Source organism: Opisthocomus hoazin, chromosome 6, assembly GCF_030867145.1.
Source record: "Opisthocomus hoazin isolate bOpiHoa1 chromosome 6, bOpiHoa1.hap1, whole genome shotgun sequence".
Lineage (NCBI taxonomy): Eukaryota > Metazoa > Chordata > Aves > Opisthocomiformes > Opisthocomidae > Opisthocomus > Opisthocomus hoazin.
Genome location: NC_134419.1, coordinates 23,033,725 through 23,050,956, shown reverse-complemented (window position 1 = coordinate 23,050,956; position 17,232 = coordinate 23,033,725). Strand labels below are relative to the sequence as shown.

Below are 17,232 nucleotides of genomic sequence, written 5' to 3'. Positions count from 1 at the left end.
AGGAACAAGGTGTTTTAAGATTTAGTTTTATTTCTCATTATCCTACTCTGATTTGATTGGTGGTAAATCAAACTCCCTTTTCTCCCCAAGTTCAGTCTGTTTTGTCCATGACAGTAACTGGTGAGTGATTTCTCCCTGTCCTTGTCTCGACCCTCGAGCCTTTCATCATATTTCCTCTCCCCTGTCCAGCTGAGGAGGAGCAATAGAGTGGTTTCAGTGGGCACCTGGCATTTATCCAGGCTAAACCAAAACACTTTTAAAATGAGCAAGGGGTGGAGAGAAGAAAGCTTTGTTCACATAACATTTTCATCTTTATTCCAGATCTGTTCTCTCACCCAATTTAACACACCTTGTATCTACAAATATTCTGTGCATCACTCTTCAAACAAAATCCAGAAAATACAGGGTAGTAAACATGTCTCTTCTGAAAATGTAGTGTAGTAAAGATGTCTCGTGATATACTAATGTATTTATATTCTTTAGGATCATGCGTATATTTATTTTAGAAACTAAGGCACAATATATGCCTTAAAGGCATATCAAAATGCAGCCACTAACAGCCGATTCCACCCACTTAAGTGGCGTATCTCGACCGCCGTAATGAAAGCAATTCTATTAATAAGTCAAACTGTTGCAAATCAAGTTAAAAGTTAAAGCTGTCTTAAAGCAAAGTAAGAAATACAATTCACAACTGGTTTTATGGGTTTACATCAATTAATTTCACAGTTTTGTAGAGGGCAGAGAATGAAGGAGCAAACATACCGTATATTAATGCATCATCACATCTGTACACCAAACTCTTGAGTACATATTATAAAATATTTTTTCTAATTGTTATCCTGAACTTTTCTAGATTGAGAACATCCTTGTATGAAATCAAGGCAAGTAAGCACCTACAGAGAGGATAAAATTTATCAAGCACTCTGAATTCCAAGTTTTATATTAATTTTACTCTTACACATTTTTAAACTCGCTACTTACGGTGTAATTCCTCTCTCCAACCCAAAGTGACTGAGGAATAGATTAGAACCACAGCATTCTCAGTGCTGGGGAAGGAAGAAAGGCCACTTTCACACACAATGTGTTTGTTCTATACTCTGGAAACACGTCAGGCAGTTCAATTTATTAATATTCCCAAAAGTTAAATCTGCTTCTCAGATATGTTTTCTTGATATGTCCTATTTACATCCAGTAACCAAAAGTACTAGCCTGCTATATTTTAAGCAATATTGAACATACCATGAAAACACAAAGAAACTAGAAATAGTATGATTTTTCATAAGGCAAGATGAATAAAGTGGTTATATAAACTAGGCAGTTTTTCTGTAAGATGACAAACAGAATTAAACAATTGTACTTACACATGGGCTAGGCTTTACTGCATCACTTGGGAAGAATCCAAGCTCTCCTGTTGTAAGATTTCTGCCCTAGAAAAAAAAAAGCATTTTCTATTTTTAAGACATAATAGGGATTCATAGTAAATAAAAATACATGCACAGGGATTTAGGACAGTAAGAGTGTATCAAAGTCTTTAAAATAAAATGCTGTTCTAATAAAGAGTTACTCAACAGTTGTGTGGTTCTTGTTGGGGTTCCTTATTTATATAATTAAGTAGTAATTATAGCTGATACAGCTCAGAGCTCTGAGAGATGGGATGCAAGAAGTGGGCTAGAGCCTGGGTTGTGATTCCCAGTTCTGTCAATGTCTGCCACTGATATCTTCATTAACATTAATTATCTCCTTTCAAGTTACTTTCTCCTCAGCTGGCACCGCTCTCGCAAGAGATTCCACACTGCAACATTACAGATCCCCAGAACAACTACACTACCATGCAGCAGCAGTTGCAGCACCTGAGAAACCACACTGACTCCAACGGGAACTTAAAGCTAACAATCCATCAGCCAATTCACATACAAAGTTCTACAGTTATGGACTTCCATAAGTGATGCAAATCATTAGAAATCAGGTGGACCTGAGAATACTAACAGAATTAAAGATTAACACCATGATACATTCACAACACACTGTAGATGCGCCCACACAACTGGGAGACCAGCTGCAGAAATGCATCCAGCATAGCCTAAACCAAGCCTTTATACCGCAAAGTTGCAGAATTACCAATTTACTCTAGGCTTCTAAGGGCCAAAGGTGACTCATCATCAGAGAGCCATGCCTCAGCAGCTCACACTTCATGACCAAACTCTCTTGAAGAACACTTCCTCAGCCAAACAGAACAGTAAAACAAAAACACTTTTCTAGTCCTAGCAAACATTTGGCTGTGACCATGCTGACCACATATTTTAGAGCAGAACAGAGCACATAGCTAAAATTTCTAAACACAGATATATAAAATGAAGGCACGAAAATGTGTATTTTGGCAAACAAATGTTTTCATTTAACAGATTTTTAAAAGCACATAAATGCCTCACCTCCATTAAATTTACTATGCTGACTGTAAACATAATACGCTATCAGCATTTGGCAATGAGAGTAAGAATGAGTACTTTACAAGCACTGTAATCTTTAAAATTATGTTTAATTTTCATGGAATAGCAGCAACATAAAAATTAAAGCAGGAAAAAGTGTTCAGAAACAGACATTGAATTTCTTTGGGGCTTTAGTTTTTTTTGTTTCTGTAACACTAAATGTGTAATTGTACCGTAATACCACCACAAAAAACAAAATTCAGTGGTTTCAAACAGGGTGGAGCTGAATGTCAAAGCAAAAAATAATGAGGGTTTATGAAAAAATGAAAACATTCTTTGACTGTCATACCCTAAGGACAATGATTGCATCATTTTCTTAGGAAAATCATTATGCAATTTATCACATACAGATAGTGACCCCAGTAACTACCACCTTTACCAAGGTGCAGAGAAGTGCAGAGGAGGCAAAGGAGACAGAAAAACAGTTAAACCGTATTTAAGTTATAACATGCTGAATAGCGGTGATATTAAAAAAAGAATTATGTGCAAACAAGTAAAAATCTTACAGATCTGAACCTGTGCTCAGCAAAGCTTCCTTGCCCTCTCTACCACTACCTGCTTGAATACAGGTTACTCTTTGCATCCACATATTCTATTTACTTCCAAAACATTAATCCCTCTGAATTACACTTAACTTATAAGCAGACCTCTGACACAGTCTCGCATCTAAGTGATACTTATTTACAACACTAATCTTATCTGAATAGTAAGTGATATCACAGTCAATAAGAACTAGTAACTAGTGGTGTCCCCCAGGGGTCAGCACTGGGCCCAGTCTTGTTTAACTTCTTCATCAACGACCTGGATGAAGAGTTAGAATGTACCCTCAGCAAGTTTGCTGATGGCACCAAACTGGGAGGTGTGGTAGATACACCAGAAGGCTGTGCTGCCATTCAGCATGACCTCGACAGGCTGGAAAGTTGGGCAGAGAGGAACCTGATGAGGTTCAACAAAGCCAAATGAAGGGTCCTGCACCTGGGGAGGAACAACCCCATGTATCAGCACAGGCTTGGGGCGGACCTGCTGGAGAGCAGCTCTGTGGAGAGGGACCTGGGTGTCCTGGAGGACGACAGGCTGACCATGAGCCACCATGAGCCAGCAGTGTGCCCTGGTTGCCAAGAAGGCCAATGAGATCCTGGGGTGCATTAGGAAGAGTGTGGCCAGCAGGTCGAGGGAGGTTCTCCTTCTCCTCTACACTGCCCTAGTGAGGCCCCATCTAGAGTACTCTCTCCAGTTCTGGGCTCCCCAGTGCAAGAAAGATGAGGAGCTACTGGAGAGAGTCCAGCGGAGGGCTACAAGGATGGTGAGGGGACTGGAGAATCTCTCCTACGAGGAAGGGCTGAGGGAGCTGGCCTTGTTTAGCCTGAAGAAGAGAAGGCTGAGAGGGGACCTTATAAATGCTTACAAATATCTCAAGGGTGGGTGTCAGGAGCATGGGGCAAACTCTTTTCAGTAGTGCCCAGTGACAGGACAAGGGGCAATGGGCACACACTGAAGCATAGGAAGTTCCGTCTGAACATGAGGAAGAACTTCTTCACCCTGAGGGTGACGGAGCACTGGAACAGGCTGCCCAGGGAGGTTGTGGAGTCTCCTTCTCTGGAGATATTCAAGACCCGCCTGGACAAGGTCCTCTGCAGCCTGCTGTAGGTGACCCTGCTTCGGCGCGAGGGTTGGCCTAGATGACCCACAGAGGTCCCTTCCAACCCCTAACATTCTGTGATTCTGTGATTCTTTGACCAGCCATTGAATAAGATATATTAATGAGAACAAGCATTTGAAGGAGCACAACTGAACACTAGTTTTGTATGTGCCCACACACCATTGCTTTTCATGAGAAATATTTATATAAAGCAAAAGAAGCTGAACAAAATGACACATCATGCAACATATGTCCTCAACAACTAGAAAGCAGTCAAAGATCAAAATTTGATGAGCTCAGGGACAGATCACTTTGTTACCTTCTGAAAGTGCAAAAAAGGCACATAATTTCAAATGTTCAATAGTGTTTCATAATGTTTATAGTGCTTCCTCCTGCAATTAAGAAATACAGTCTGGACACATGATTATCTCTTATTGTTCTTCCAGAAATGTGTTTGCACACCCCAAAACATAGAATGAAAGCTAGCTTTAATTTGCAGACATTTTAATGCTTCAGTCTCCACTGAAATGTACCAAACTGAGCTGTTCTATGACCTCAAGTAAAAATAAAAAAATTAAAGTCACATTACAGCCACTGAAGAAACTGTAGCATGTAAAGAAAGACCAGACCATGGGACAATATGAAGTAGAGTCAGCATTACATTACCTGACTTAGATACTGTTAGCAGTACATAGGGATATGTGGAAGAATTAGAGATTTGTGTGCGGTCACAGGGCTATAATCTCATTACAATTACAGAGACATGGTGGGACAGCTCGCATGACTGGCATGCTGCCATGGATGGCTACACACACTTTAGGAAAGACAGCCCAACAAGGCGAGGTGGTGAAGTTACTCTGTATGTGAGGGAGCAACTAGAATGCACTGAGCTTTGCCTGGGGGCAGACGAAGGAGGAGTTGAGAGCTTATGGGTTAGAATTAAGGGACAGCCTCATATGGGTGATGTTATTGTAGGTGTGTACTACAGGCCACCTGACCAGGAGGAGGAAGTTCATGAGGCCTTCTACAAGCAGCTGAAAGCAGCCTCACAGTCACAGGGCCTGGTTCTCATGGGGGACTTCAACCACCCTGACATCAGCTGAGAAGACCATACAGCTAGGCACATGCAGTCCAGGAGGTTGCTACAGAGTATCGATGATAACTTTCTGATGCAAGTGGTGGAGCAGCCAACAAGGAGAGGTGCTCTGTTGGACCTTGTACTAATGAACAAAGACGGACTGGTTGAGGATGTGAAGGTTGGAGGCAGCCTCAGCAGCAGTGACCATGAAATGGTGAACTTCAGAACCCTGTGTGGAGGAAGCAGAGCGATAAGCAGGATCAAAACCTTGGACTTCAGAAGAGCTAACTTTGGCCGCTTCAAGGACCTACTTGGAGGAATCCCATGGGTCAGGGCCCCAGAAGGTAGGGGGGTCCAAGAGTGCTGGTCGCTGTTTAAACGTCACTCCCTCCATGTTCAGGAGCGGTGCACCACCCTGAGAAAGAAACCTAGAAAAGGAGGCAGGAGACCCACATGGATGAGCAAGGAGCTTCTAGCGGAGCTCAAGTGGAAGAGAAAGGTCCATGGAATGTGGAAAGAGGGACAGGCCACTTGGGAAGAGTACAGGAATGTTGTCAAAGCATGCACGGATGCAACGAGGAAGGCCAAGGCCCACCTGGAATTGAAGCTGGCAAGGGATGTCAAAAACAACAAGAAGGGCTTCTTCAACTACATCAGCAGCAAAAGGAAGACTAGGGACAATGTGGGGCCTCTGCTGAATGAGGTGGGTGTCCTGGTGAGGCAGGATGCAGAGCAGGTGGGAGTTACTGAATGCCTTCTTTGCCTCAGTCTTCAGTGCTAAGGCTGGCCCTCAGGAATCCCAGGCTCTGGAGGTAAGAGAAGAAGCCTGCAAAATGGATGACCCTCCCTTGGTCGAGGAGGACGGTGTGAGGGATTGCTTATGCCATCTGGATACCCACAAATCCATGGGCCCCGATGGAATGCACCCACAAGTGCTGAGGGAGCTGGCGGATGACACTGCTGAGCCACCCTCCATCATCTTTGAGAGGTCCTGGAGGACAGGAGAGGTGCCCGAGGACTGGAGAAAAGCCAGTGTCACTCCAGTCTTCAAAAAGGGGCAAGAAGGAGGACCCAGGGAACTACAGGCCGGTCAGCCTCACCTCCATCCCAGGAAAGATGATGGAGCAGCTCGTTCTAGAGGTCATCATCAAGCAAGTGGAGGAAAAGAGGATCAGGAGTAGTCAACATGGATTCACCAAGGGGAAATCATGCTTGACCAATCTGATAGCTTTCTACGATGGCATGACTGGCTGGGTAGATGCGGGAAGAGCTGTGGATGTTGTCTACCTTGACTTCACCAAGGCTTTTGACACGGTCTCCCATAACAGCCTCATAGGCCAGCTCAGGAAGTGTGGGCTAGATGAGTGGTCAATGAGGTGGATTGAGAACTGACTGAATGGCAAGCTCAGAGGGTTGTCATCAGCAGTGCCGAGTGTAGTTGAAGGCCTGTAACTAGTGGTGTCCCCCAGGGGTCAGTACTTGGCCTAGTCTTATGCAACTTCTTCAACAATGACCTGGACGAAGAGTTAGAGTGTAACTGCATCCAGTTCTGGACTCCCCAGTTCAAGAAAGATGAGGAGCTACTGGAGCGTGTCCAGCAGAGGGCTACAAGGATGATGAGGGGACTGAAGCATCTCTCCTATGAGGAAACGCTGAGGGAGCTGGCCTTGTTTAGCCTGAAGAAGAGAAGGCTGAGAGGGGACCTTATAAATGCTTACAAATATCTCAAGGGTGGGTGTCAGGAGCATGGGGCCAGACTCTTTTCAGTGGTGCCCAGTGACAGGACAAGGGGCAATGGGCACAAACTGAGGCACAGGAAGTTCCGTCTGAACATGAGGAAGAACTTCTTCACCCTGAGGGTGACGGAGCACTGGAACAGGTTGCCCAGGGAGGCTGTAGATTGTACTTCTCTGGAGATATTCAAGACCCACCTGGAAGCGGTCCTGTGCAGCCTGCTCTAGGTGACCCTGCTTCAGCAGGGGGGCTGGACTAGATTATCCCCAGAGGTCCCTTCCAACCCCTACCATTCTGTGATTCTGTGGTCCCTTCCAACCCCTACCATTCTGTGATTCTGTGATACGAATTGCATCTTAAAAACCCAACAGAGCAGTAAAGATGATGGGATTAGATGTCATCTGTACTAGTTAAATCATTACCATAATGCAGACATTATAATGTATACACATTCAGAATAAGGAAACTGAACTTCAATCCATAGGCTGTATTGTAACATATGTGCACTTTCACTGTAAGTATTCTGTAGGTAACAAGTCAATGGCACTTGCAGCAATAAACAAATCATCTGGAGGACACTGAAGATTCATTGAAATGAAGCAGTAAGAAACTACATCATCAGTGGACAGACTTATATGAGAGGTACAGTATTAACAAATGCTCTCTCCCCGAGCAATTATCCTACAATTTCCTAAGATGTCACCACCTGTTGGAAGATACTGTTCTGTGCAGGTGTTGGACACATATGTGTCGCTTTGTTGGGCTAGGAGAGGCTACAAGTGAAGTATGCATTCTATGGACAGTACACCAAGAGCAAAGCAAAAGCAGCAGTAGTCACATGGACAGACTCTCTCACCACACAAAATATTCCTAAGTACAGTGACCAGTACAAAACTTTGCCTTTGCATTTTGACCAATACCATGAATTTAACAAGAACCGAGATAACCCAAGAAAGGCTTTATCTTCTGAAGACGAGCTTCACATGAGATAACTGCAGATGGTTTTGTTAGTTAAATAAAAGCAAATCCTTAAACAGAACAAGGTTTGATTTATTACACATTGTTGAAAGAAAATGAGCTCATATGAATAATATGATCAGGTCCTCAGGAGACTAGGTTATTTTGTTTACTTCACAAATCCTAGCTAAATTCATCAAGGCTTGGTGTCATTCATACATAAAACTATGACCTGTTGTCAGATGATGACTTCAAAATTTAAGATCTACTTTCAAAATTTGAGATCCATCAACTCATTAACAACAGCAAAATTACTTTGCCACCATACTTCCATTTCTACTACTTATTTCTTTCTACTTTGCGTCTTCCTTGCTAATTGCTTATTGTTTGATGAGTGAGTATTTCCCTTGAACACAGCTCTGTAATGGCTTATGGTCATTATAAACGCAGAAGCAAATAACTGGACAGAACTAGTTTTACAATGTCTATTATGTATACACTATTACATTGTGTTTCTAAACTATTATATTACATATCAAAATATATATAAGGGCAAATGAAGCCCTGCAGTCCATTTCCTTCAATGACAGTCTCAGCAAGACTAGAGGCTAATTCATAACACATTTTCACTGTTTACAGCAGGACCACTAACTACTGAAGCCTTAGAAAGTACATCTGTAATAGCTATTGCTTGATATGTGTTTAATCTGCATCAAAGAAAAGCTGTTTTGAAAAAGGAAAGAATCAGCTCAGGAAATATCTGTATGCTTTTGGCATGCTTGAGAAACATGATTGCGTGAGGATGGCAGGTAAATGCAATGCAAACCTCTGAAACTAGAATTACGTTGTATCTTACGGCAGGCATTGCGGCACCCCTGAAAGCCTACCCTCAGGTTAAGCAGGCACCAATTTACTCTAACCAGCCTCAGAAGAGGAGAGAAATATTCACATCTATAATAAAAATCTGCCTACTTCAAAGCTGCACTACTACAGCTGAAACAACTAGTAATGCTCTGGTTAAGGGGTCTGAAATTTCCATTTAAAACACCAAGTTTTATTTTCTCTGTCCTCCAGCCCCAGCCCCTCTTCCTTTTCTTATCTCATTCTGCAAGTGGTGATAGTCAAGCACCAGCCAGGCAAGCAGCATGGCTCTTCTAGTCTTGCACCTTGACTGAGCAAAGAAAAGTAGTCATGCACAAAGGGGATGCATGTATCAGCATCCTTCTGACCATGTTTCTCTGTATGTGGCCAGGTGTTTAACTGAGGAGAGTAAAATAACTTGTGACACTATCAACCTCCCTACATTACACACTCTCTTTGAAGAAAGCTTAGGTTTTCGATGATACCACTTGAAGAGGCATAAAGCAAATTCACAGAATCCAGAAACGCTTATCTCAGCCATCTTACTATCTTTCTGATTGCTCAGTTTGCCTCTCAAAAGTATCTGCTGTTTTGTAAAGAAAAAAAATCCTTATTTTCCTGTTTTCTAGACTGCATAACAGGTACCATATGTGTATATGGTCTTGAATTACTGCAGCTTACCACAACTGCTATATGATCATTCAAACACTAATTTAGCAGAATTTTAACATCTATCAAAATACATTTGATTGCACTTCAGCTATAGCTTAAGCATTGCTTAGTAACTTGTGGTGTTTATTTGATATACTGTAAAGAATGAAAAAAATATACTTAAAACCACACATGCTTATCTATTACAAGCACTTGAATTTCTAAACTGAGATGGTCAACTTAAAAATCCATTCTAATATCTTGCAAGTTATACTCTACAGTTTCTCTTGAATACAGCTTACAGAATTTAATACAAATTCTGTTTTGCAGATTTTTTATTAATATGCATTTTAAAATGCAGATGTCATTACAAGACTTGTGAAAATCTGTATTAAGCAGTCTACGTCTATGACAAGACAGCTTGTGAGAAAAAAAAAACCTTGTTGAATGATGCTAATGGAGATGACAATTTCTATCAAGATTCAAATCTATTACTAAACTAAAGCTTCTGTGGAAAAAGCCTCACAAACTTTCCGCTATTTAAACACACTGTGATTCTAGCTAAATTCTTTAGCATGATAGGTACAAATAACCTCTAAGACAAATTCCAGTAGATTGAGTTGACAGATGTATACCAACACGGCAACAGAATCAGTCCTACTAGGTGCAACTAATTCTGGCTTGTACTAATTGTGTTAGTCAGATGATTACCTTCCAGCCAGACACAAATCAAGAGTGTGCACATAAATGCTTCTCTGGATCAGAACTCAAGCCCTTGTAGAACCAAGCCCTGCATATAAAACTACATAGGCCAAAATCTGCCAACCAATGTTTGAAAAAATCTGGTTTTAGTCATGTGAAATATCTAAGGTCTGGTTAAATAACGGGAGGGGGGGCTTGGCATGTGGTGCTAACAGATAAAGCAATAAAGCAATTCTATTGTTTATTAATTCCTCTGGTTAAATGTTGCTCAGGACAATGCAGTGGCACAGGAACAGAGTTCACTCATTCAGTCCTGAAGAGTTTGGAGAAGATTCAATCCCTAACTGAAACCCGCAAAAAACACATGTATGTCCTTACTCATGTAATAGTCCAGGCAGTTTTTATAATTATACTCTTTAGCCTCGAAGAAAAAAAAAAAACACAAACACAGGAACAACAAATCAAGAGAACAACAGATTCTTCCCAGTTGTTGTTCCATTATACGTTGGAAGTTCTTCTAATTAGTTCTATTTCCATTTATCCAATAGTATCAGTAGTACACAGGATTATAGTACAAATAATTAAGAAAAAAATCAACAAAAATGAGACCTGTTTTAATGCATTTATCTTCAAAGTGAATGCAAGACAGCATTTTGAATCTGTTTATAGTTCTCAATTAAAAAGAAATTTCAGTAACAGTAATAGTGACATGAATCACGTGATGCTGAGTTTTGCCATTAACTGAATATACTTTTCCCATGTACATAAAAAACTGCCCTTAACTGACTTGAGAGGTCATCAAGAAGATTTGGTGTGGTTCTGTTTTACAGAATTATTTCTCTCCTCTATAAATCTACTACTCATAACTAGGTTTTGCCAATATAGGTTTTAGCTATGCTATGTTAGAGAAGCAGTGACTGCAAATTCACAGGACTTTGAGGTTTGTGTCAAACGCTCTCCTTAGTTCCTATAATTTCACTAGAAGGATTGCTACCAATGCCATGTTCTTGCAGATTTATCCACCAGGACTTTTACTCTAAGGATGCAAGAATGAAGCTTTACACAATATAGGAACTACTGGCACTTCAAAAGTAAAAATAGTTGTATTAAACATTTTTTGGGGGTAAAACACAAAGATACTCTCTTGTTGTTGTTAAATGAAAAAAGTTACAAGAGCAATATATCAATAAGAATTTAATATCTGGGACTAATGGAATATAGCCCTTTGCTACATGATACAATACCTGCCAAAATAAGCTATGTGCATCTCCTCTAATTAGTTCAATGGTGTCCCCAATCTGGATATGCAATGGTGGTCCATCTTGTGTCATTGGCTGCGGTATTCCATTGTAGTTTCGAATGACTTGCATTTTTGGTAAACCTGAACAAACAAAAAAGAAACAAACAAAACATAAGTCAGCATACATTTTTACTTAATGACAATTCATAAAATCTGAAGACCACAAAAGCAATCAATCAACGGAGACATTATGTCTTTAACAGGCACCTGTCTAAGGCAATGCCTTACTACTATACCATGTACAACCTAATAGAAAAGAACTATTTTGAAAAAAAATAAAACGTCTTTGTCCTCCTGTCTTCTTTGGGTAAAGTTGATTTCATGTCTATGGAGGCTCTTCCATCTACATGTGCACCCCTGGCTCTACATATCTTTGTAGTTCAAGGCAAAAATTGTGACGAACTAGTATCAAAGACACCAATCTGGACAATTTCATAAGCTTTAGATCAGTATTACCAAAAAGCCTACTGCTGATAAGACCATGTCCGAGAGCATAAGGATGACAATCCATCTATGCTTCTCATAAGACTTTTTCTTCTTTTTTTTTTTAATTTTCAATTTTTGACAATATTTTTGGATACACATAGCAAAGCCTGGTTCAGTTTACGGTTTCATTTTCAAGACAAGAATTCTAGCTGCACACTAGCCCTTCCACATCAATACTGGCTGCATCTAGACAGCCGATATGTGACTTTTTAATTTTTTTTTTTTAAAGAGAGCAATCCACTACTTGAGACACAAAATATTTTCCCCAAACATGTGTCTCTGTCTGTAGAAAGAAATAAATCACTGTTTATAACTACAGTTCAAGTGCCCTCCACAAGCATGTATCAAATGGGGGGCGGGATTTCAGCCGGAAGAGAAAACTGTGGGTACTGTAACTCCATGTTTTCATAACTCTAATGGCATTTTTTAAAGAAACTCTTAAAGCATTATGGACAGCTAGTGTATTGCACAAAAAGAGCATGCTGTGATATTACAAGAATATTCGCAATCAAGTGAAGTACCCTTCACTCCATAACAAACACAGTAAAGACTTAAAAGCTTTTCAGAAAGCTTTTTTTTTTTCCAACTCTTTATACTGCCATGGAAAGCATCACTTTAACAGATGTAATTTTTAATTGCTCTCCCTATACCTTTAAATAAAAGTTTAGATAGTAATTTCCCTGTTTTTAACTGCACATGGGATGTTAAAAGTCGCCACAAATAAGCGGGCATATCCATTTATAATCCTAACCAGAAAATTTTTTGTTAAGTAAGATTTTGTAAGAATATATATTGATAAATACAAATAAGCGTGAAAGCACGCAAAGTCAAGGTAGCTGGGCTGCCATATTTAACCAGTTTCTTATTGGAGAGTCATGATTAACTCAATTCTAGCAACAAAGGATCAACAAGCCTACAAAAGACCTATTTCTCTTGCAAGATCACCACTTTTTTAAGTGGCAATAAATACAAAACATCTGTTGTGTACGACAAGAGATCACCTTCAATAATTACTACTCTCTGTGTTTAAGAACAAATACTAATCCAAAGTATTAATGAAACATTAAGTAAAGTAATATCAGCGCTTATGTTACTCAACTCAAATGATACCATAATTTTCATATTTCTTCAAGTTATCTGGCACACATAAAATGAGCACCTAATTACTAGTAAACCATTATTCCACCTAGGTAAATACTAGACTTTGCTTTATTTTTCAGCTGAAGGCTGTCATGCTTTCAAATACTGATTCAGCATCAACAAATGTTGCATCTATTGCATGGCAAACAGAAGCAATGCTGCATACAGTTACCTACTCAAAGGTGACAACTTTGTCCTAATGCAAGGAAACTCCCTCAGCTCTGCATCTGTGATAAACAAACCGTAAGCATGCACTCAACTTAGAGACATACTTGGAGGTCAAAACAAATGCACAAAAAGCTATTTACATTATGAAACCTTGTATCAAGTGATTTAGTTTATCACATTTTTAGTGTACAGATACAGCATATTTAAAACACCACTTTTGTGTTGATCTCATCAGAAGATAATTAAGAAACACTCTCATGCACTTTTCGGTGCAGACCCTGGGGATTTATAAAGATTTTAAGCTTCTGAAATTATTCATCACAAACACATGTTAACTGACTTCTTATTTCTATTTAACTGGTAATTACGACTATTGGCATCTCTGAAAACCAGGCCAAGAGAACATGGGAAAAAATTCGTCCTGTGTCCACTAGCAATACTTTTCCAACAGTAACTCAGAATTAATCCCTGTTAAAACATAACACGCCTAGAACACTGACAGAGTGGTCAGTGAGGTGGATTGAGAACCGGCTGAATGGCCGAACTCAGAGGGTTGTCATCAGCGGCACTGAGTCTAGTTGGAGGCCGGTAACTAGTGGTGTCCCCCTGGGGTCAGTACTGGGCCCAGTCTTATTCACCTTCTTCATCAATGACCTGGATGAAGAGTTAGAATGTACCATCAGCAAGTTTGCTGATGACACCAAACTGGGAGGTGTGGTAGATACACCAGAAGGCTGTGCTGCCATTCAGCGAGACCTGGACAGGCTGGAGAGCTGGGCAGAGGAACCTGATGAAATTCAACAAGGGCAAGTACAGGGTCCTGCACCTGGGGAGGAACAACCCCATGCACCAGGTACACACTCAGGGCAGACCTGCTGGAGAGCAGCTCTGCAGAGAGGGACCTGAGTGTCCTGGAGGATGACAGGCTGACCATGAGCCAGCAGTGTGCCTGGTTGCCAAGAAGCCCAATGAGATCCTGGGATGCATCAAGAGGATTGTGGCCAGCAGGTCAAGGGAGGTTCTCCTTGCCCTCCACACTGCCCTAGTGAGGCCCCATCTGGAGTACTCTCTCCAGTTCTGGGCTCCCCAGTGCAAGAAAGATGAGGAGCTACTGGAGAGAGTCCAGCGGAGGGCTACAAGGATGGTGAGGGGACTGGAGCATCTCTCCTATGAGGAAGGGCTGAGGGAGCTGGCCTTGTTCAGCCTGAAGAAGAGAAGGCTGAGAGGGGACCTTACAAATGCTTATAAATATCTGAAGGGTGGGTGTCAGGAGCATGGGGCCAGACTCTTTTCAGTGGTGCCCAGTGACAGGACAAGGGGCAATGGGCACAAACTGAGGCACAGGAAGTTCCGTCTGAACATGAGGAAGAACTTCTTCACCCTGAGGGTGACGGAGCACTGGAACAGGTTGCCCAGGGAGGCTGTAGATTGTACTTCTCTGGAGATATTCAAGACCCACCTGGAAGCGGTCCTGTGCAGCCTGCTCTAGGTGACCCTGCTTCAGCAGTGGGGTTGGACTAGATGACCCACAGAGGTCCCTTCCAACCCCTAATATTCTGTGATTCTGTGATTCTGTAACACTTGTGTATAATTCCATATGCTTAATTCTGCAAAATCCTACAGCAATTTTGATTATAAAAATCCTTTGGCAGATACAACGTTGGAAGATTTGATCTAACACCTCTTGACATCACTAGAAAAAATCGTATTCATTTAAATAGGCTTTCAGGTTAGGGTCTTAGACTTAACAGAGTTCATTATCTTGCTTCACATCCCTTCTTAAAACTTCTTCGCCCTAATGCCTACAGAAACTGTGACAACTACTGCATTGATGTGCTACAGCTGCTTTCTACTATGGTGAGCAACAAATCATATTCTACTGTGATTTTACTACCAACTTCTATCCAATTGTTGTCTTTGATCTACTTAGGAGTGTTTTGTGCTTGGTGTTGTCATTGCTACGAATGCACGCTGCCTAGTACAACGTATTTGCACTATCACCACATATACATAAACCAGCATCTGTAATAAAAGGGATACATGGTTAGGATTCTCACACATTGCAATAATACAGAAGAAAATTGTGATTTAATTAATTACTGTATTACTTTAATTCACCTACTTTAGTAATGATACTGTGTGCTAGTTTCAAGGCCACTGATCAAAGATGCACATATAAACAAGGGAAATAATTTTCTGGTGCTAATAATTTAAGCACAGATTAGATTTGACTCAGATTCTGAAGAGCACTTTTTACTTCAAAGTACAAGAACTGAAGGTAAATTCGCTCTCCAACAACAGGAGTGTCCAAGTCACAGAGAATATACTCATTTCAATATCAGCAATACCAGACATGCACAGACAGCCTGTAATGATCAAAGATATAACAGCACTGAATGTGCAACTAATGTGTTTTACCAGTTGTATGAAAATATCATCAACAGGACCTGTCCCTGTTACATGATTTTAAACATTTTTTAAAAATCATTTTTTCCAAGAACAAAAGACTAAATAAAATCTTTGAATCCACCAGAAACAGGTACATACTATTCCAGAATAGCTATTTTTCCATAGATAAATGCTCTTCTCATGGAACTTTCCTTATGTCACCATTAAGCACAGAAGAAATAAATGGGGTACAGAAAAGTTAATAAATGCAGTTAGAGAGTCAAAGACCTCCAAACAGAATATTCAACTTTCTTTTCACCATATAATTACAGATTTCATTACAGTAGCTCAGAAAAAATTTAGCGGATTGATATTGAGATGGTGTACATTTAATTGGACAGAATCTGGTCAGCCCTTCACCTCCTAACCTATACAAAGTACATTGGAATGTGATGTATCAAGTCCCATCCATCATTATCACAGGAAACAGCTCACACAAACTTTCAGTTGTTTAGCAGACTTACCCTAAAACTAATTTGTTTGTTCCTACTGTTGATTTTGGAACTTTATTCTCTGAGCATTTAGAATCTTCTACTTTCCAGAGTAAATTAGTTCACAGCAAACTTATATCCATCTCAAGGTAGCAGTCTGAATAGCTCTTTTCCCTGTTTGCATTTATTTTTGTAACATAGTTATAGAGAGCAATCATACCCCCTTTAACCTTCATTTTGCTGGGCTAAATGATCCAAGGTCTTATAGCCTCCTCTCACAACAGATCAATTCCACTGAGGCAGTATACGAGCTGCTTTACGGAAGTTCAGACAGACAAGATCTAGAATATTTTCCTTGTCTATCCTGACATTTCATTCTTAATTGGCACATGTATTCATCACAAAAATACTCATTAAGAATCATGAATAATTGCTGCAATATAATAAAGAGGAAAAGAAAAAGCAGTATGTTACAGAAATCTGAAATGTTTTAAGTGTAATTACGGATTATTTGTTACAGAAACAGCATAGAAATATTATGCATTAATGACGAAAACATGAAATACAATAAGCAGTAGGACAATGCCATTGTGATGTACACAGCTACAGTACTGAGAGTACCTGACAGCTGCAGAAAACTTTGGAAATGTCTCTAGCACAAAAATGTTGCTCATTAATATGTTTAAAAGCAGACAAAACTCCAACACAAAGGACAAGGTCAGAATTTCAGCCATGCATTGTCATCATTAATGGCAAAAATCCCACTGGCTTCCGCAAGGTCAGACTTCCACGACTGAAACCCTTTGTCAGGAAGCTTCCTAATCTAAAGATGTAAAACCAGCCTGGCAGTTTGCAACCTTGAAATCAAAAAGCAAACTGACTCGGTTATTCCACCAATAAATAGCTGAAATTTACTTCATTTGAAAACCAGGAAAACCTCAGGATTCCTAGCAAAGACTTCATTGCCAAGCTCTGGGTCACAGACCTAACAAATTGATGATCTAACTTGTAGCTCATGAGAAAAGCAGAAACCATGCCAGAGTCAGGGTTTACAAAGTACCAATTTGGCTACATTATAGAAAAATAAAGCTTTTCATAAACGATACCACACATTTGAGTACTTCATCTCATAGTTATGAGTCAAGGAAGAA

The 17,232-nt window shown here is 40.4% G+C and overlaps 1 protein-coding gene across 3 annotated transcripts in view; it reads right to left on the bottom strand.

Moving 5' to 3' along the window:
• Nucleotides 1–17,232, bottom strand: part of VAV3 (vav guanine nucleotide exchange factor 3) — a 203,619-nt gene that overhangs the window by 33,737 nt on the left and 152,650 nt on the right. For all 3 annotated transcript variants that reach the window (XM_075422241.1, XM_075422242.1, XM_075422243.1), the window contains exons 20-21: nt 11,353–11,489; nt 1,362–1,427 (exon numbers count right to left, since the gene is read on the bottom strand). In XM_075422241.1, the coding sequence (XP_075278356.1) occupies nt 1,362–1,427; nt 11,353–11,489 (203 nt within the window). The remainder of the gene's footprint in view (nt 1–1,361; nt 1,428–11,352; nt 11,490–17,232) is intronic.